Source organism: Carcharhinus amblyrhynchos, chromosome 10 (genome assembly GCF_965287045.1).
Source record: "Carcharhinus amblyrhynchos chromosome 10, sCarAmb.v2.hapA, whole genome shotgun sequence".
In the NCBI taxonomy this organism is placed as follows: domain Eukaryota; kingdom Metazoa; phylum Chordata; class Chondrichthyes; order Carcharhiniformes; family Carcharhinidae; genus Carcharhinus; species Carcharhinus amblyrhynchos.
In genome coordinates this window covers 53248975-53271693 of record NC_137333.1, presented here as the reverse complement: position 1 = coordinate 53271693, position 22719 = coordinate 53248975, and the positions used below count along the sequence as shown (strand labels likewise).

Sequence of the window (22719 nt, the reverse complement as noted above, 5' to 3'; positions counted from 1 at the left end):
AATCCCTCTGCTCCCCCCGCAACCAGAGTCCATCTGAGCCCGCCACCCTCCTCCCCCCCAAACCAGAGATCCATCTGACCCTCTCCTCCCCCTGACCAGAGATCCATCTGAGCACCACCCCCCCCCGACCCCGAGGATGATCTGTGTCAGAGAGCCACTCTCCGCTTTCTGCTTTTTTTTCCTGCAACTGGTTTTAATGATACATCACACAAACAACTAAACATATGCAAGTCAAATCCACACAAATATAGTCACGAACAGGAGGCACAGAATTAATGTGAATGGGTATTGTTTAATTAACATTCAAAGCATTTTCTCCTTGCATTCAAGTCATGTAATAATAGAAATAAAAACAGTTTTTTCATTCCCTGTATCTTTCCTGTAGAAACACATTCTAATAAAATAAATGGTGTTGATCATAAATTAAAAAACACAACTTATTATTGTGCTGTCATCAATATGTGCATTTGTCAAAGTTCCACTGATGTCAACGCCAGTCAAGCAGTCCAGTGATGGCTGTTTCTAAAATCCAAAATTCTGAAGGCTACTTCTTCGTCCAGAATTTGCTATAATTGTCAACTTTAAATTCATCTTCAAATTGCTCCTCTTTCATTCTAGCTCTTTTGAGAACACATTTGCGCAATCTTGCTTTCCTTTCAGTTTCTGGCAGAAGGGAACATCAGCTGGCGTCATCTTAATTTTCTTAGGCTCCTTGTATCAGATATTGATAGTGGACTCATCAGGTCGAACCACCAAAACAGGATACAGCCTGGCATAGACCTGCCTTCCAAAGCGAACTACTGATGTTCTATTGGAATTATTCTGCCTGGGCACACCGACACAGGATACACAGCAAGAAGTAACCTTTCAGAAGGCACAAACCGCCACAGCCATGCACTCCAGCCCAGCGCCCGGGCGCATTGCCTCCGATTTTTTTTGAACTGCGTGTGAGGATTCCGGGCTCGGATCCATATTATGCCTGGATCCGGCCCTTAGGCTCCGATTGGTAAGATCGGGCCCCGTATTTTCTACTTTTTTTCAGAAAATGTGGAGGAACATAGTCATAGAACCACTAATAGTTTTAACAACAAGAAAAAAAATTAAACATGAAAGGTTTGATTATGTTACAAGACTTCCTTACTCCTCCCTTAGCTTAACAAATACACACAGATTTTAAGATCAACACAGATTACAAAGTACATCTTAAACTACAGTGGTCTTAGTAACACAAATTCTCTTTAAACACAGATTGTGATTTGGCTGTGGTCAAATCCACTCTCCACTCTGAACCCCAAGTGAATGTCTGTGGAACTATTCTCAGAATTCCCCTCGGTGATTGTCACACGAGAGTTTCCAAACTCCTACAGAAACATGCTTTAAAATCTTCTTTAACAACAATGTTTTTCAGCAGCGGTTTGCTTTCCACTTTTAACAAAGAATCAAGTATCCAGGATTTTTAACTCTCTTCAGGATTTCTTTGTCTTAACAGTTGCACAAAGTGTTCATAATTGCTTCAACCATCAATTCTTAGACTCTATGGAAATAACATCAAACTTTTGATTTATCTCTGAAGTCTGCTTTCCCACTTTAATTCTGGTTACTGCAACTGTCTCTCATTCACCATCTGTGTGTTTTCCCTTGAATTCTCCTAAACAATGCCTTGGTCTCTGCTTTTGTCAGGCTTCGTAAGACATTCCTTATATCCAATTCCCTGGTTATCTGGGTTGCATCTGGTGCTTTGGGAAGTCTGTCTCTTTGCAGCTCTCTTGTCCTGTCCAGCTTCTCCTGCTAGAATCATGAGATGTTCATTCTTTGCTGTCCTTCTTCAATTGCAAACAAATTTAGCTAAAACCTAAAACTCAAGAATTCCTACCTTACCAGGGTCCCAGTTGCTTCCACAGAAACATTAAATTAAACCCACTTAAAATGTTTACCAACACAAATACAAGTTTCTTATAACTACCTTTGTGTTCCTAACAACCAGCAATGGTGCAGCTGAACTGCTGAGACAGTTGTCACATTCTCCAAGTGCATTAAGTTGCCCAGGAATGGAAACCACCTACTAGTTTTGACCCATTTCTTGAACTTATAGGCTATGTTCTCCTGTGAGCAGAAAGAACACTAATAGTTACTCCACAAAGACAAGCACAACAGTTGGAATTTTATGATCTCTTTATGCCCATTTTGCAGTAGGAAGCTGTTGTAAAATCAGGCGTAAAGTGGCAGTGGAATGGCACTGGTGATCACACCTGTCATGACTTTAGATTTCCGGCACAGTCAGCCTCTCGCCAGAAAGGGGTGACTACATTTATCTAAACTGAAATGTTCCTTTCAATGTGTTTAGCGAGCCCGGCACTCAATCATCCGGGCTCACTTGCCTTAGTGGCCTCGCCAGGAAAAGTTCTCTCAGGCAAGAAAAACACCTTCTCCCCATGAATGGTGAACAGTCATGTTGGCCTCGCCAGTGGAACCAGAGGCAACTGAGCAACCCCCCACCTCCCCCGGGAAGACTGACTGCAAGGCAGGGGTGGCACTTGGGCAGTGCTAGGCTGGCAGTGCCACCCTGGCACCTGGGCAATGCCCACTAGACACCTGGGCACTGCACCAATGGAGGGGTGGAGTCTATGGGAATCGTGCTGGGGCAGGGCTAAGGAGGTGTGCCGGGGGCATGGACAATGGTGGGACGGGTCAATTGGGGGGAATAAGGGCCCGCTGTAACTCTGCATGTGATTGGTGGGGAAAGGAGCAGGTCCAGCTGCCACTCTGCATGCAGTGGGGGAGGGAGGGGGACCACAATCGGTCTGGACTGTGAAGCAGTGATCGGTCTGCATGGCAGGGCTGAATTTGGCTTGCACAGTAGGGTCACAATTAGTCTGGGCGGCAGAGGGGTTGTATCTCGGGCCACAGGCAATAACGGGGGAGTTAGCTGCAGCTGCCTGCAGTAGCAAAGGGCTGACAGCTCTCTCTGCCTGTCAAACCCTTGCTACTGTTAATGCACTTGTGTAGCATCTGAGTTCTGCACATGCGCAATACCTCCCCTCTACAGACTGGCTGGTGAATTAAGCTCTGCCCACAGCCTCACTAGCTAGAAACTGACCAGCCCATCTTTTTCGAGACAGACTGCATAATATTGGGTGTGAAAACTTGCCAAAAAACAGATCTGGAACTCTCCCATTTTCAGACTAGCTGAACACTTAGAAAAAACCCGTAAAATTCCACCCAGCATCTATGCTGGTGGCAACCTTGGTCCATGATGGGAGCAAATAAATGCCTCCTGCAGGCAACCACTTTCAAATAATGCTATTAGAGTCAGAAAAGACATTTTGGCACCTTTTACCAGACTAGCCATGCATCTGACAGGATATGTTGCTGCCTGACCCCTTGCCACTGACTGGCAGTCAATCCCACTGTACAAAACACACTTGCCAGAATTCTAAGGTCATTCACACCAGCGGGATTCTCTGGTCTCATCAGCAGCACACCCCTTTCTGCTGTTTCCCTGATGGTATAGGGTGGTTCAATGGGAATTCCCATTGACAGCGGTGGGATAACAGGATCCTGCTGCCACAAACAGCACACTGCCTCCAACCACCAGAGAAAAATGCTGAGGGGAGGCCAGAGAATTCCGCATCGCCTTCTCAGTTTGCCACATACAAGCCCCAGATGGAAAAATGGTGTGGAGTATTCACCTTAGCAGACTGTTTGGGATCCTTGATACAGTTGTGACACCTCCCTTTCCTCGCCATGCTCAATGGGAAATCTGCCAATAAGCTCTCTACTACTGTCTCATTCAAGCCCATCTTAGCTGGTTAATATCTATATTGGGAATCCAATAGTTCCACGTGCTACAAGATTGACTTACTGGCAATCCTGTAAATAGAGCTCAAGCCATTTTCACTTTGTGCAAGCCTGATGCTGAAATAGGGTGTCTTAAAATGGAGAAATAGCTACTTCAATCATATCACTTCTCGCAGTACATCACGCAAAATCATGAATGAGCCATTAGTTTATTTCAGTTTACCAGGTTAAAGTGTCTTAAAAATCTGGGCAACAATTGAAGCTAGTCATTTCACACTGTTAATACACAGTGGCAACATGAGTCATATTCTCCACTAACAGGATGATCCCATCAAGCCAAACAGATCTTCCTGAACTGCTGTAGTCCATGTGATGAAGGTGCTCCCAAAGTGCTATTAATTCAGGAACCAACAACACTGAAGAAGCTGTAATATATTTCTATTATGCTGGTGTGAAACTTAAAGGGTGGTGACATTGACATTGCATTTGCTGCCATTGTTCCTTGAGTAGATTGCGAGTTTGGAACATACTGTCAGGGAAGCCTTTTATGGGAAGTTACTGGCGTTTTGTATATCATATACACTGAAGACTGGGTGCACTTATGGCTGATGGTGGATGGAATTAACGTTTAAGGTAGTGGGCAGTGTGCCAATCCAACAGGCCCCTTTGTCTTACATGGTGGAGTGTCGATCCAACAGGTTGTTTTGCCCCAGAAAATGTTGAATTCCTTGAGCATTATTGGAGCTGAATAATCCAGGCAAGTAGAGTATTCTATCATAATGACTTGGAAGTTGCAACTGATGGAAAGGCTTTGGGGAGTCAGGAGATCGGTTCCCAGTTATACAACTACCAGCCTCTGATCTGCTCCAATAGCCATATTATTTATATAAAAGGGCCAGTTAAGTTGCTGGTCAATGGTGACTTCAGGGTATTGATGGTTGGGGGATTTGACAATGGCAATTATATTTAATGCCATGTTTGGTGGTTAGATTCTCTCTTGTTAAAGATGACCATTATCTAGCACTTGTGTGGCATGAACGTTACCACTTTACAGCCCCAGCCAGAATCTTGCCTATGTTTTGTTGCCTGCGGGTATAGACTACTTCATTCACAGAGGAGTCATCAATGGACTAAACATTGCAGAATCATCAGCAAAATACCCCGCCAATGAAGCTGGCTGCAGAGTACTTGCAGCGCCACTGCACAGGTGCCCCAATCTCTCAATATACTGGGAGACTAATTTCACTGACAAAACAGGTAAGATTGCGTGAGGCAAGGAAATGGCCACAAACCCAATTTTTCAAGTAAACTTACCACCTCATCTCACCAAAGAACAGGTGGGGCAAGGTTGTAAGATCATGGCCAAACAGTTTGGTAAGGTTGTGGAACCAACACAAAAAGGTGCCAAGCTGTGTGTCTATACATTTCTTTTCTGAACAAAGGTTTTTAAAAATTTTTTTTAGCAAGCATGTGTTTAACAGTTGTCCTTAAAAATCTTTACTATTATAACTGCCATATATATAACACTATACTCTAAGTAACAGTAAGAGGAGGCTTGCAACCAACAATCAAAAGATATATCCTCCTCAGTTTCTGCAGATTCCCCCAAAAGTTCCTCATCCCACAGAAGAAACTTAAACATCACAGCACTCAGAATAAATACTCCCTGTTTTTGCCATTGGTTTAGATATACTAACCTCAGGAATTGAACTTCAGGAGAGAGTACGATGAGGCAGTATAAGTAAAGGGGTGGGCACCTTTACTTGAATGGAGGGCTAGATCGTGCCTTACCTCAGTTATAAATTCTATGATTTGAATACAATTGGGTCTAAGTTACCATCCGAGCTCAGTTATCTATGGAATGAGTTGAGAATGAAAAGTTATTTTACAGCACCTAGTGGGGATTGCAGAATAGTCAATTATCTGTTTATGTTGTCATGCACAATGATTTGTCTGCACTGCCGTTCATTATATAATACAAGTACACCAATTTTTGGAGTGGAGCCCACTGCACACAGATCCTCTGCACAGAGTATCTCCCTTCAATTTTCACAATACTACGTGGAAGCCTTGATGTTCAATGCACAATAGGCTTGTGTCTTGGTTTAACATGTTGAGTTAAATTGGATTCAATGATCCATTTGCAGGGCTTTACTGCACAATAATCTGTCCAACTCCTGGAATAACATTCCATCCCACAACCTTAGAGGGAGGTGTATTACCAACTGAAGTCCTTTTTGTTCACCTTTTGAGGCCAAGGTGACCACGTTCATCATCTGGGGTGCTTGGTAGGGTTCCATAGAACCTCTACAGTGCAGAAGGAGGCTATTTGGTCCATCAAGATGCCACCAACTCTCTTAAAGGGCAGCTTACCCAGGTTCAGCCCCCTGTCCCCTCGCACTGAACATCAAGGCTTCCACCTAGTATAGTGAAAATTTATGAGAGATACTCTGAGCAAAGGATTTGTGTTGCAGTGGGCTTCAATCCAAAAATTGGTGTACTTGCATTATATAATGAGGATCAGTGAAGACAACTCGCTGTGCATGACAACATAAATGGACAATTGACTATTCTGCAATCACCAGTAAATGCTGCAAAATACCTTTTCAGTCTCAAATCATTCCATAAATAATCAAGCTTGGGTGGTAACTTAGACCCAAATCCCGTAACCACACTCATTTACCATGGCTGATCCACTTAATCTACACATCTTTGGACACTAAGGGGCAAGTTAGCATGGGCAATCCAGTGGGTATGTAATGATCCTTAAAGCTGATCTTTGTTGCAAATAATACAGGATAATGCAGATGACTGAGCTTGACAATATTTATCCTTGCGTCCTTTCTTTGCCTGAACCAAAGGAAATCATGTTTAACCAATTTATTGGAACTCTTTGGAGGAGTCACATGTGGATTAAGGGGAACCAGTAGATATACTGCACTTAGATTAATAGAAGACATTTGATAAGGTGCCATGTCAAAAATTATTGATAAACTTAAAGATCATGGTGTAGGGGATATTGTATTGGATGGACTGAAGATTGGCTAGCTAAAAGGAAGCAGAGAGCCGACATAAATGGATCTTTTTCTGGTTGGCAGGATATGACAGGTAGTGTGCCACAGTGATCAGGTTGGGGTTTAACATTTTACAATTTATATAAATGACTTGGATGAAGGGACTGAAGATATGGTAGATAATTTTGCTGATGACACAAAGATAAATAGGAAAGTAAATATTGACATGGATGCAAGGAGACCACAAAGAAATATGGATAGGTTAAATGAGTGAGCAAAAATCTGGCCACTCACCCACAAAAAAATCAGCACACCCATAGCACATGAGCTTTCACAGAGCGAGTCAGTTTCCAGCCAACTTTCCTTCCGGGAGGGGAAGCCATCCACATTCCCCCTCATGCCACTCCCCCACACCCTGTAAATTGTAGCCCCAAATAAATTATATTTGTAGACAGTCCTCCATCTAATACTTTAGCCACCATTCAGAAAATTCAGTAAGATTTGTCAGGCATGGCCTACCCATTACAAATCTGTGCTGGCTCACTCTGATCAGCTGAAGATTTTCAAAATGTTCAGTTACCACATCTTTAATTACAGTCTGTAGCAATTTCCCAATAACAGGCCTATAATGGCCGAACTGGTCAATAAGTCTCCTGTCTCCCAAAGTAATTAATCTTCCATAAGAGTAGCATGCACAATATTTCAATCTAAAAAACGGTTTCCAGTCAGGAAAAATTCAAAGGTTAAGGCATCTGCAATGTTCTCATCTATTTCCTTTAAAATGTTGGGATAGAAACCTTTTCCTGTTAGAAATTGGCAGCATTTATTCAATGTGTGTTTTATCCAAATATAGCGCAGTTTGCTACCTTGACAATTTTACCAAATCGTTTTTACAATGGGCTGGATTTTCACTGTTGTGGTGGGTGGCTCGAATTGGAAAATTTCCAAATGAGGCAGATCCTCCTCAATCGAAAGTACTCCATCAGACTCATCCTTTGCTCTGAGGAGGCAAGGGTGGGATAGGGTCAGCCCTGCTGCCCCCGGACATAGATTGGAGGCAGCTACAAGGGTGGCCGAGTGCCTAGAAGGGCTGATCAAAAGGCTGCGTTGGGACTTCACCTGAGTTGTTGCTTGTATTTTAGCCCTGGGACTGTCTCTATCCCAACTTTGCCTCTGGCCCTGCACAGTCCCTCACCCCTCCAATCACCCCCCATGACACCTCACACCCTCCTAGCCAACTCATGTCCTCACCCGCACACTCACATTCCCCCATAATTTTTATGCCAAATTCATGCCCCCCACTCATCCTCATTGTCCTCAAACTGTCCATGCTAACTCATGGCATCAGCATGTCCAGTCATCCAGCATGTACCCTGTAAAGGAGCAATGAACCCTACTATAAGAGTGTCATGTGTAGAACTGTTTAAGAAACATCTACAATATTATTTTAAAAACCTGTTTTTGCTACAACCCTATAAAAATGGCAATCACTCAGATCTTTAAAGTATCAATTACAGCATCTATAAGCACTCGACAACTCTTCATCATGTGCAAATAAACACTGAATCATTGACAAGAGATCCCAAAAATGTAGCTTAGTATCACATTATCCGTGATCCTTTCCATGCATGCAGGTAGAATTTCTTGAGATAAGTTGCTAGCCTATCACCACTTTGTCCTGGGGTGGGACTCAAACCTACTCACTGAGCCACTAGACCTTCAATATAACATGATGAGCCCTATAAATCATGGAAACTTTTCCCTTCTCTGCACCTGAGCATTGAAAAGCTAGCCCAACTACATGAAAATTAACAAAGGAGGCTAGGAAATATCTAACTCCACAATGGAGCTGGCCAGATCAGAGCGCTGAGAGTCATGCCACCAAAAACTAGGACTGCCAGGAATGGGGGTGTGAATACTGGAGTCTGGTTTCACCCGCCATTTTTAAATGGCACTGGAGTCGACATGGCCCCGTGAAAATATATCCAATGGTTCCCTCACTAATAGCTAGCTCATTATTAACATTTATCACTCACATTCCTACTAAACAACATTTTTCTGTAGAAATAGAGATTGGTTGGGAGCTTCCATTTGACTTCCACTCAAACGTAAGTGTACTCTGGGTGAAATTGACAGAAATAATTTGGAATTTATAATGTAGGCATGTTATGTCATAACCATTTAGTTTCCACAGTCTTTTACACTGATTCTAAAGTCAATTCATCTGAAGCTGTTCCTGTCCACAGAACTAGCCATGATGTGGAGATGCCGGCATTGGACTGGGATAAACGCAGTAGGAAGTCTCACAACACTAGGTTAAAGTCCAGCAGGTTTATTTTGATAGCAAAAGCTACTAGCTTTCGGAGCGCTTGCTGCTCCTTCGTCAGGCGAGTGGACCACTTGCCTGATGAAGGAGCAGCAAGCATTCCGAAAGCTAGTGGCTTTTGCTACTAAATAAACCTGTTGGACTTTAACCTGATGTTGTGAGACTTCTTGCTACACAAAACTAGCAACATTCCTAAGATCAACATGGCAAGTTTCCATATAATCACATAACTATTCAGGTCACATTATTAATAGTTAATAGCCTGCAGCTGCAATGACCAGCAGACATTAGAACCCAACTCAGCTCTGCGTCTCATACTAATGCCACAATGACTTTAATGGTTTAGATGAGTTCATGTTCAGTCAATTTGTCTGCCTTTGGTACTGAAGACCTCTGACCTGCAACCGATTGAAACCACAGATTGGACTTGTTCTTCCAGCTGCAGTAGTTGATTGAACAAAATTTTAGTTCAAAATAGTTTAAATCCCATTATCTTGAGGCACTATTGGCTCTATTTCCATGAATAATCAATTATTGTTGCTAACATTGCTTGATTATGGTGATTCAGGTGAGATTTCATTATTTGGGTTTCTGTAAATGGGTTTTCGCAAAAACTTGTTTTTAACTCCATATTAACAACTGGTGCAATTTTGAGCGCATTCTTAGGTGCATTTCCAAGATTGTACTCCGATTGGAAATAGCAAATTGCTGCATGTATTCTCTTTGCTTTTAACCATCTATAATAAAGCTTGCAGGGAGACTACACTTTCTACATTCTAGTGGCCCACAAAACTGCCTTTTTTAAAGCATTCATTCCAAATTGTATCAGAATCTAGATATGCTTCAGTATAAAAAATAGTTCTCTTAATATTCTTACACCATTATCTTGTCATACTCAGTTATTCATTAAATTGCTTAAAGTACATTTTTTGAATTAACTACCTTGATTAACTGTCTTGTTCATTAAATACCATATTATATGTTCAATCAGATACACCATTTCTGAAGTTCTAATCTAATTTATGCACACAAAGTGCAAGCTTAAACAAAGGGCTGCACTTTCAAACACATGACAATAGAACCCAGTCTCAAAATAGTACTCTGGCTCAAGTTAGGAGTGCAGAGTTGGAAAATCTCCAAATCATCAAACCCAACTCCAGGGAAAAGTGCCAGGGATGGCCTGATTTTCCAATTTTGCTTCGGCTGTGATGGGGGGGTGGGGGGCTGCCTGCTGGGTGTGTGGGGCAGGGGTAGCAGTTGCTGTCCGAAAGGCCAGTCTTAGTGCTCTGGAACTTAGTGTCAACTCTAAACACAACAAAAGAACAAAATACAGCCCTCCAGCATTCGGACCCCCATGCACTATGCATGCCCCCATCCATGCCAATCCAATCTACCTCACCCCCTCTACCCACATCCATGGCCCTTCATAGCTCCCATGCCAGCGTAGTGCCAACTCATGTCTCATATCTACTACCCATTGACCATACAACATCCATGCCAGCTCACCCAATATTCACCAAGGAAAGGCCTCAGGTCCCATGCTGAATTAAATAAACTTAAGCTCCAAGTGTCTAGTGATTACTTCACTACTTAAAAAAAAGCACTTTCCCTGATAAAACCCATTTACTACATTTAAATCCCTTCAACTATTTAATCCCCTATAAAAACAAAGCATTTCTAATTATAACCCCACATCAAAGATCTTACAACAACTTGAAGCTGCCAATCACACTGAAAACTGACAGGCAGCTCATTGTGATAATGATAAATTGTGGAGCATATATCCTATAATGATAACCTTCAGGCTTACGTCAACAGATAGAGTGAAATAGAAATAGCTATTTTTTTCTGTTAGATATAGATTTTTTTATTTTAAAGGCCAGGATAGTTAAACAGCACTTCCAAGGGGATTAAAATGCCTGGACAGTTTAACAATATCAAAGGGCCTTTCTAAAAGGGCTTCTGATCTCATCCAAAGCTCTTCTTGAATTACCCAAAAGGATACCTTGACATTCCAAAAGGGTAACATGCTCTTGTTATGGACAGGAAAGGGACAGGCAAATGGTACCTATCTCCTCTCACTAGCTTTCCATAAGCAGAAGGCATTTTGAATTATTTTTAAAGTATGCAGCGCATATTCATCCAAAGCTTTGGTTTGTGTGATCCAATTATCTATAACCCGCAGCAATCTCATGTTATGAATAACTAAAAAGGTTAGTTTATTTTGCATTCAAAACCCGGGGAGCAATGTTCGCAACTTCTCACTCCACTCCACACACATCCAAAGAGTTAAAGATGAGGGCTGGGGCGGAACAGAAAAGGGAGGTTAAACTGTGGAAAGCAATAGAAATGGGTGTTAGTTCACATGATTTCTGGAGTCCAGAATCAGAGTCCAATGAGGAATTTTTTCACATAGGATTTTGCATTCAGCTGCCTGAGGACTGGAGTTGTAAAATTTGCTGACACTGCAAGATTGAGTAGATACACAGAGATTGGGTTAGTTCTGCAGGTGATGATGATAGGATATTTTCCAGCAGAGACAGGCTTCAGAGCAGGCTATTGTTCTGCCTGGAAGGCTGCTTCTTGGTGGTTCACCAGTTAGATGTTATAACCACAGCCTGCTTGTGAGGCTAAAGGTTAAAGCTGTCCAAAGAGGCCAGAGGCTTTGGTCATGTCGCACTATCTGTAACCCCCATGACTTGCCTGGATTTGCAAAACCCCACTTACTGTACACATTAATAATTAATTGCAGTTCAACAATTAATTTCTGTGCTTCTCACCAGAATTCCCTTGTTCCACCTAGGAGAGATAACTTGGTTGTTAGCAGCTCATCCAATATAGCAAGTTTCAATCTCTCTTTCGTGATAACTCCAGTTGGATATGTCAGTGCATCTGCACTTCCTCGCTTTCATTGATTATAGGGATCTGTACAATGAGCTGTGAGATTCCACTGACATAGTGAAGAATTGTTTTGTTCTTGTATTCCTGGCAGTCGCTCCTAATGTAGAGATGCCGGCATTGGACTGGGGTAAACACAGTAAGAAGTCTCACAACACCAGGTAAAAGTCCAACCAATTTATTTGATAGTAAACTCACAAGCTTTCGGGGTTTGCCCCTTCGTCGGGTGAGTGGAGAGTTCTGGCCTCAGACAGAGCATATAACAGCACCCACAGTTTACACATTACTGATTAGAATGAGAGTCTTTACAACTAACCTGCTATTCAAGTCGTAAAAGATGCAGACAATGTGAGTGGAAAGAGCATTAGGCATAGGTTAAAGAGATGTGTATGGTCTCCAGACAGTACAGTAAGTGGGGTTTTGCAAATCCAGGCAAGTCATGGGGGTTACAGACAGTGCGACATGAACCCAAGATCCCGGTTGAGACCGTCCTCATATATGCGGAACTTAGCTATCAGTCTCTGCTCAGTGACTCTGCGCTGTGGCATTCAGCCTCTGACCTTCGGGTAAGCATTCTCCAAGGCGGCCTTCACGATACACAACAGCCTATGCCTAATGCTCTTTCCACCTACATTGTCTGCATCTTTAAGACTTGAATAGCAGGTTAGTTGTAAAGACTCACATTCTAATCAGTAATCTGTAAACTGTCTGTGCTGTTACATGCTCTGTCTGAGGCCAGAACTCTCCATTCACCTGACGAAGGGGCAAACCCCAAAAGCTTGTGAGTTTACTATCAAATAAATCAGTAGCTCCTAAAACATAGGGTCAGAGCTGTGGTCATATGATTTGGTTTGGTTCAGTCAAAAAATCAATTTAAAAAATATATAAGAATAAAGTTTTTAACAGATAGTGCTGATTTTTTTATGTCTTAGAGACCCAACAGTCCTTTCATCCTCTTGGGAAAAAAATCCATTCCATTTTTATTTAATGTGGTCTTGCAAAAGAAACCAAGAGATATGCAGTCATTCTCTCACTCACACTGGTATGTCACACAGCTAGCAGGGACAAGGTCTGCTCTGCTTTATTTCTGAAGTTTATACTCAGATAAACCATTAGCAAGGATGTTGTCCTTTCCTGAAATGTGCATTTTGTTTAATGGACCTGTTTACCTTTAAAATCTGTCTTTATTAGGGAAGACTATTCAGGTATTAGCGTTCAGAATTTTTATTTTTTTGGGGTTAGATATAAGCAAAGATTCTGACTTTGGTACTCAGTGCATCTTGAAATCCTGATTATATAAATTGCTTAAAGGGTCTCGGAATTTTATAGTGGTTACTAACATTCAGAGTGGCATTAGGTTTCTCACTCATAAGTGCAAATTCTTTTGACTGTAGGGTTGAGCTGCTCTTGTCAAGCTTAACTCTTCCCTTGCAACTTTATAAGATCCTTGTCAGACCTCACTCAGAGTACTGTGCGCAGTTCTGGTCGCCTCACTACAGGAAGGATGTGGAAGCTATTGAGAGGGTGCAGAGGAGATTTACAAGGATGTTGCCTGGATTGGGAGGCATGCCTTATGAAGATAGGTTGAGGGAGCTAGGTCTCTTCTCCCTGGAGAGACAAAGGTTGAGAGGCGACCTGATAGAGGTTTATAAAATGTTGAGAGGTAAAGATAGGGTGGATTCTCGGAGGCTATTTCCCAGGGCTGAAATGGTTGCTACGAGAGGACACAGGTTTAAGGTGCTGGGGAGCAAGTACAGAGGAGATATTAGGGGTAAGTTTTTCACTCAGAGGGTGGTGAGTGTGTGGAATCGGCGGCCGTCAGTGGTGGTAGAGGCAAACTCGCTGGGGTCTTTTAAAAGACTGGATGAGTACATGGGATTTAATGGGATTGGGAGTTACAGATAGTTCTACGGCCTGGTAGGTATGGATATGATCGGCGCAACTTGTGGGCCGAAGGGCCTGTTTGTGCTGTAGTCTTCTATGTTCCCTGTTCATCTTTGGAACCTGTGAATTCATTGACTCAAACCCAGACATAATTGCCAAGAGATTGGTGGGATGTAATTTGATTTTGGTTTCCTGCAGGAATTTTGGTTTAACATCCAGTTTCTGTGCAAGCACAAGTGGAACATCCCAGTTACTGCTGCAAACTCTATTAGTTGGTACTACATGTAATTAATCTTGTCCTGATCATAGGCCAGCTTTTCCAGGCTCAGATGATAAGCAAGGCCTTACAGAAGGGGTTTCTCCCATATCCATGTCAGGTCGAGCTATAGTGGTACAGTGTGGTATGTCTTTATAAGTTACTTAAGTGCAATGGGTAATCCTGTCAGGTTGCCTCATGATTCTGCGTTAAGGTGGGCAAACATTAGAGCTGCTCTATTAGTCAGACAGTGAACTTCACCATGCAATTCAGTCTCACCGTGCCACTCTCCCTCTTTTCATTTGACAATGGGTTCTCCTACTCTGTTCCATGCCTCTGGAAAATAACAACACTCAGGAGGCTGTTCAGTTCCTGCTGTACACCCTGGTGTTCGTCAATTAAATAAGGAGTTACCCTCACTCTTTACTGATCTGAGAACTTCCCTGGCCCCCATTTAAATCTACCACAAAAAGTTCTCAGAGATTGGTTCAAGGGAGAGGAATAGGTACTGTTACCAGGTAGAGAGAGGATCTACCTTGCAGCTTCCAGTTGTCCGGTCTCTCTTTCCCTTTGAGCTGCCAAATGCATTTCCAATTTTTGATGCTAGCATTCTTTTCTCTCCCTTTCCCGAATCTTCTCCTTCTCTCTTTCTTTCTCTTTGCTGAGCTGCTCTTCTTCTCTCCTGAAAATCTAGCTTTTTCCAAATCGAATTAGGATAGATGAAAGAATTCAGAGTCAGAGCTGAATTCCTTATCCACCTGCTCTGCTTGATATGATAGGTCCAAATACTTATCAGTTCACTTCTTTTCACCTCATTGGCTAGTGCCAATTGTACCTCCCTAGCTACAGCTTTCAATTATTCTGTGTCTAGGGATGCTAATGTTTCGCTGTTTAACTTTCCTCGCTTTACCCACACATGTGCACCAAAAGTTGCGATTTTCTTCATGTTAGAAGAGAAATTGCAGCGTAATTTTCTTGCATTTTAAAACTTATTCCAGCCTCTGAATTTTTCCCTCTTGGCTTGAATTCTTTTTATATCAGATTCAGCTCATGGCTTAGAAATGGGCTCTGGTAAAAAATTTTTTTGGTCAGTTTCCTTGCAAGCTGAAGTAGGTACACAGAGACTGACTCAATTCTGCAGGTGACAGAAGGAGATAGGCTTCAGGAGCAGGCTGTTGTTCTATCTGGAGGGCTGCTTCTTGATGGGTCACCAGTTGAACGTTAAAACTGCAAACTGTTGTGAAGCTAAAGATGTAAAACTTTTAAACTACCCAAAGTGGCCAGAGACTTTAAGCAGGTGGTATGTTCCATAAATGGTTAACTGCAGCATAACAAATCAGTCTCTGTGCTTCTGGCCAGAATCCCATTTTACTTCCTCAAGAAAGAGACAAAGAAGTTGTTGGCATCTCTTCCAGTATATTGAGTTTCAATCTCTCTCTCTTCTGATAGTTCGAGTTGAATAAGCCACTCCCTCTCCTTGTGTTTATTACAAGGGATCTGTACAATGAGGTGTGTGATTCAACAGACTGAGTGAAGAATCATTTTGTTTTTGTAACTCCTGGTGGTAGCTCAAAGAACAAAGGATCAGCCCAAAACTTTTAGCAGCCATTTTTTTTGGTTCAGTAGATTGTCCATTGAAAAAAAAAGCAATAAAAATGAAGTTTTAAACACAGTGTTGGTTTTTTTCGCACTGTAGGAACCCAATACTCTCAAAAGAACACCAGTAAGTTTAGAGCTTCTCTTGAAAAAACTAAAGCCCATAAATTGTGTTTTGATATCTCACAAATGAAAATTGGATCTGTTTAAAGAGAGCTGAACTTTTACTTATACAACTTGCTCCACGAACCAAAGTATGCAAACTACAATCCACCTCTGTTTGGTGCGTGCTGGTTTTGGTAACAGGATTTTTCGGAATTGGGGCTTGGCACCATTTTGGCTAATTTGGAGATCCTCTCTGTTGATGAAAAAATTTTGGGCTGAGTATTATCTGTGACTAATATTTATTTGAATGTCCATTAATGAAGAGTAATTTGAGTTGAATCTGTGATATTTGCATCGAATAATTAAGTGTAATTTGATTAATTTTCTATTGAACTCCTTTTCCCCACTCATGTTTCATTGTGTTCAAAATGTGTAAGAGTAACTATTATAAAATATAACTCAAAGCCTTAGGCTATTCCCACTGGTATTGGTAGTTGCAGTAATTCAGCCAGCTAATTTCGGTTTGCCTCATGAGTATCATTAATCTCAACTAATGCTGTTGGAAAGGTGACGAAGGGGATAAATCTACTCGGGACCCTGCTCCTGACTATTATCCAGCAATACCACTGTAAGAGCTGAACATTGGTTAAGGACAGAAATTGAGATTAGCCTTGAAGCCTACCAACATTTACCGCCAAGGTTTGCATGAATGGATTTGAATGGGTTATTAGATGGCAACTGGCCTCCATAGTTTTGTTATGATTTCAGGGTGGGAGGGATGTAGGGGAAGGGTGGAAAAGGTAAACTAATGGAGAAAAACTTCAAGGAAAAACATGTACTCAAAAGTGAGAGATATCAATGCTGGAAAGGTAGTTTGCTGCACATGTCAGTGGCAACATCAAACAATCTGAAGTCAGACAGGTGCTAAAAGTTTGCAAAGTACACCTCCTCTTAGATTTTTCATACAATGAAATAAAACTCTTAAAACTGTATTTCTTCTATTTCTTTTTTTAACCTCCTCGAATAAAAATATCAAGCTATAGCAAAGTATAGCCAGTTTTATGCATTCAGTTTCAAAAGCAATGTGGTTGACTCTCAACTGCCCTCCAATGGCAATTAGAGATGGGCAATAAATGCTGGCCAACCAGCAATGCCCCTGTCCCATGAATGATTTAAAAAAGAGCCAACTGACCTGAAATGGTGTCAGTACATTCCTCCTGGCAAAACAAATTATGTTACATAAAATATACATTGCCTCATCCAATTTTTCTTCCTCCTTCATTATCTGCTAATTTCTTTCATTATCTTTTAATTCTCCTGAAAACATGGACTCCCTGCTGGGATATAAACAGAAAACATGCACCTTTCTTCAGTACCTCCCTTAAAGTAGTCATTCTTGACATGAGCCTCAGCCCATCCTCCTGCAAACATTTCCAATGGGGCACACTGGACAATAATCAGGAGCAATTTGTCATCTCTGAGTTAAGGGCACTAAAACTAAATGTAGTGCCCCTTTTGTTGCCCCAGTGGAGATTAGTCAACCTAGCACGGATCAGAAATTGAATCTGGCATCTCCTATTAGTATGCCTTAGTATTGTACTCAGGGATGCCACAATTTTAATGAGGCATAACATCAAGTCCCATAACATACTCTTTCATTGGTAGTTTCTCTGTAAAGCTTCAAGGTGACAGCTCCTGCAGAATAAGTTGCTGTAACAGAATTCCATTATGATGTGCTGGAGGAATGAAGTTTCAATCCAGCAGTTAAAGTTGCTCTTGTTTCAGTTTAGGGAAACTACTTCATTTGAAAAAGGACAGAAATAGTACCTGGACGTGTTCCCATTGTTCTTGCAACTTCGCTGGTAGTTCTCCTTCCTGGTCATCAGTCTCTTCTTTCTCTCTTTCCAATGTTGTGTCTTGTTCTGTCCCAATTGGCTAAAATAAAAATGTTACTTTTTTTAGTATCATTAAATTCATTTTTGTGTTGTGTGTATATATTTAGCACACACAAGTTATAAGGAAAACAACAGATGGAAAAGGGAGCTTAATAATTTGACATGACTCTAATTTTTTAAAAAACATCTACCAAAGAAAGTTCCAAAATCCAAATGACCTTCTTTTACAAGAGGATCATCTGGGGTTTATACATCATAGTCCAAAAAGTATACATAAGATACAATACTGCTCGTTGAAAATCTGAAACATAAGCAGGAGATGTTAGAAATACTCAGCAGGTCAGGGAACATCTATGGAGAGAAAAAGAGTTAACTTTTATGTCAATGGCCTTCTGTCAGAACTGTATAAAAAGTATAACTGCTTCAAATCAGGTACAAAGAACAAAAGTACCTCCAATCATTCTTCAGATTATTTTCTAATAAGTAATATGTCTAATTGCATATCATGATCTCTTACTGGGACAGTGAGAATCAGAAATAGGTTAAATTCACAGATAGGAGTTGGAAGATGAAGTACTCCAGGCACATCATAAGCCTGGAAACATACCTGACTGGCAAACACAAGTGAAATTTGCATTCTGCATAGATCTAAACCAATTCAAATCTGACAAACTAAATATAAGACTATAAAAAAAGGAGTAGAGTTAGGCCACTCAGTCCATCGAGTCTGCTCCGCAATTCAATCATGGCTGATCTTTTTCTCATCCCCATTCTCCAGCCTTTTCCCCATAACCCCTGACCCCCTTATAAATCAAAAGCCTATTATCTCTGTCTTAAAGATACACAATGACCTGGCCTTCACAGCCTTCTGCGACAAAAAGTTCCACACACTCATCACTCTCTAGCTGAATAAACCTTTCGCCTGAAGTTGTGCCCTCTGGTTCTAGTTTTTCCTACTATTGGAAACATCCACTCTACTTCCATTCTATCCAGGCCTCACAGTATTCTGTAAGTTTCAATAAGATCCCCCCTCATCCTTCTAAAATCCAACGAGTACAGATCCAGAGTCCTCAACTGTTCCTCATACAGCAAGCTCTTCTTGTGAACCTCCTCTGGACCCTTTCAGGCCAGCACATCCTTTTTTAGACATGTGGCCCAAAATTGCTCTCGATACTCCAAATGGGGTCTGACCAAAGCCTTATACAGTCTTGTATTCTAGCCCTCTCGACACGAATATTAACATTGCATTTGTCTTCCTAACTGCCGACTGAACTGGCATGTTAACCTTTGGGAAATCTTGAACAAGGACTTCCAATTCCCTCTGTGCTTCTGATTTCCCAAGCATTTCCCCATTTAGAAAATAGTCTATGCCTTCATTCCTCCTTCCAAAGTGCATAGTCTTTCACTTTTCCACATTGTATTCTGCCATTTCTTTGCCCACTCTCCTAACTTGTCCAAGTCCTTCTGCAGCCCCCACTTCTTCAATAATACCTGTCCCTCTATGTATCGTTATATTATCTGCAAACTTAGCAACAGTGCCTTCAGTTCCTTCTTTCAAATCATTGATATGCATTGTGAAAAGTTGTGGTCCCAGCACCAACCCTTGAAGCACATCACTAGTCACTGGCTGCCATCCTGAAAAAGACCCCTTTATCCCCACTCTCTGCCAGTCAGCTAATCCTCTATCCATGCCAGGATCTTACCCTTAACACCATGGGCACTTAACTTATTTAATAGTCTCCTATGTGGCACCTTCTCAAAGGCTTTCTGGAAATCTAAATCACGTCCACTGGTTCTCCTTTCTCTAACTCCCTTGTTACCTCCTCAAAGAACTCTAACAGATTTGTCAGACATGACCTCCCATTAATGAAGCCATGCTGACTCAGTCCTATTTCATCATGCACTTCCAAGTACTCTGCGATCTCATCTTTAATAACGGACACTAAAATCTTGCCAATGACCGAAGTCAGGCTAACCGGCTTGTAATTTCATGGCAGCTGTCTCCCAATGGTGTTACATTAACTACTTTCTAGTTTTCTGGGACCCTCTCTGCCTCCAGTGATTCCTGAAAGATTACCATCAATGCCTCCACAATTTCCTCAGCTATTTCTTTTAGAACCCTGGGGTGTGGTCCATGCAGTACAGGTGATTTATCCACATTCAGGCCTTTTAGTTCCCCAGAAATGGCTGCAGCATAATCATTGTATGGTGTTCAATCAAATCCAGACATGCTTAATGTATGTAAGCAAGTCTTGTAGAGAAATAGGGGCAATTAACTTTTTATCCCCATTTTGAGACACAACCTTCATCAATCACGTTTGCGTTTGCATCTCTCTACAAATTGTAAAGAAAATATCTTTTTAAGTGTCTTGTTATTCATATTGTCCTTTCTGATTTGCTATCATTTGACAAGTCTTATTTTGAACAATATGACCAGAAATAAAATAGTTCCTAAATATCTTCAGATGATTAATTTATTTATTATCTAGCATTTTGACTCCCATTGTACTGGTTCCTTAACTCAAGATGGTCTAATTTCACAATATGGAGACAAAAAGAAGTCAACAGGTATGAATCAAACATTCAGCACTTTCAACAGAAACAAAACCGTGCAGTCGGTTAAATGGTACTCTCACACATTGAACCCTACAGCATCATGAAATTGACGACTTTAGCTTTTTCATCACTTTCAACTACAGTTGAAATCTACAAGCTATTTGAATTAAAAGAAAGCAAAAACCCTAATCATATCAAATTAAACCAAAGGCTAAGCTACATGCATTTGCAACTTACAAATGACATACACAGGACATAAAGTGAATTATTTTAATGTTGTTATTCACCAGTTTATATTTATAATTCAAAATTTAGTCATGACATACTGTAATATTTCCAATCATACACAACTGAATTTTTGTTGTTCAGCTTTCTTTTACATTGTCTAGTCAAATTTTCAAAGTAGAACATTCCAGTAATCAGCTTTTAGAAACAGTATACAATGCTATTTTGGGGCACATCACAAAATTTATAACTTAACTGAATGGAAAATGCTTGTTTATAATTGCCAGGCTATTTACTGTCAAACTAAGCACGCAGTGGTCTCTACAGTTGATCCATTAAATAGTAAAACTGTGACACATGGCATTAAATAATGGTGAGTTAAACAGGGCTGCAAATAGGACGTGTTGGAACAGTTCTGCATGGTGTCACAGAATGATAGGAAGTAAATCTGATTCCTCACACTGTTGAGTTCCTGGTCTCAGCCTCAGGATAACTGTGAAGAAGCAAAAATGGGAAACAACTTAGAAAGTACATCAAAGGCAGCTGGCAGAAGCCCAGAAGTATTTCATTAGCATGTGTGTCAATTCCAAGAGATGAAGGGGATTATTTAGTTGGAGATAGGGGAATGGAAGAAAACTGGGGCTTTCATTTGTCTCAGAAAAGTGAATAAATGTTTTACATTACTGGGTCCTGCAAAGAATTTCCACTCCATTTATTTATACATGCCAATCATCATTCTTTTTCCAGCTGACAGCCAGCATAGAGGAGCTGGTACACCACCAAATAGTGACTGGTGATGAAGGTGCACATTTTCAAACTAATTACAGGAAGATGTAAGAACTGTAGAAGAGTGATAATGGAGGTGGGGGGGGTGGGGTTGTGGTTTTGGATGGTCCCTTTCATCTGTGGACTTTTGGCATAGTTCTTGATTATTGGACAGACTGTTTTCATACTCTGGTACTTGCTTAATACTGGTTTATTCATACCATCTCCAAACAGGCATGTTGCGCCTGAGCATGGTGTTCTAACCTCCTTCCCAAGAATTGAACACATGACTGACTGATGCCAGTGATACATCATCATCTATGTCATACATTAGCATATCCATTCTGTTAACATTTATACTACAGGGTGCTTCAATGGTGCTCATATAAACGAGCATGCCAACAGCCAAAGGAAAGGAGAAATCTCTGTGATATGTATCATGATAATTTTCTTAATCGGTGAGTTTCCATCCCATAGAAGAGGTAAACATTGCTGAATCTAATTTTGTGGAACATTTAGGGCAACTGGAGCATACTTTAGTGCAAAGAATTTGGGAAGCAATAAGTCATTCAAGGTTACAGCGCATGTTGAGAAAGCAGTTAAAAAAAACAGATGATATCCTAGCTTTTATTAATGGGGGCAGTGAGTAAAAGAGGAAGGAAGTCATGTTAAATTTGCATAAAACACTAGTTGGGTCTCATATGGAGCACTACATCCAGTTCTGGGGGCCATACTTGAGGAAAGATGTGAACGCATTGGAGAGAGTACAGAAAAGATTCACAAGAATGATTGCAGGGATGAACAATTGTAGCTATCACGATAGATTGGAGAGGTTGAGTTCATTTTCCTTATAAAAACACAAGACTGAGCGGAGACTTGATAGAGGTATTCAAGATCCTGAGGGATATGGATAGGCTAAATATCAAGAAACTATTCACTCTGAAAAGTACATCAAGTAGTAGTGGGCACAAATTCAAAATAATGGGCAAAAGGAGTACAAAGTGATGTGAGTGAAACATTTTTCACCAGAGGGTGGTTGGAGTCTAGAAGAAACTTCATAGGAATTAGGAGCAGTAGTCGGCAATTCAGCCCTTCCGGCCCACTCTGCCATTTAACATGATCAGGGCTGATCTTATCCTAGTCTCAATTCCACTTTCCTACCTGTTCCCCAAAGCCCTTTATCCCTCTTTTCATCGGAAACATATCCATCTCTTTCTTGAGCCTGGTGATTCATTCCACTGTATTCTACAGCAGTGAATTCCACAGATTCACAACCCTCTAAAAGTAGTAGTTTCTCCTCATCTCAGTTCTAAACCTACATCCGCTCATTCTAGATCTATGACCTCTTGTTCTAGACTGTCCCACAAGGGGAAAATCTGTTCAACATCCACCTTATCAATC

General features: G+C 41.2%; 1 protein-coding gene across 9 annotated transcripts in view; it reads right to left on the bottom strand.

The window, feature by feature from the left end:
- Positions 1-22719, bottom strand: part of dlg2 (discs, large homolog 2 (Drosophila)) — a 941559-nt gene that overhangs the window by 661843 nt on the left and 256997 nt on the right. For all 9 annotated transcript variants that reach the window (XM_080197062.1, XM_080197064.1, XM_080197065.1 and 6 more), the window contains one exon: positions 17705-17812. In XM_080197062.1, coding sequence (XP_080053188.1) covers positions 17705-17812 — 108 coding nt within the window. The remainder of the gene's footprint in view (positions 1-17704; positions 17813-22719) is intronic.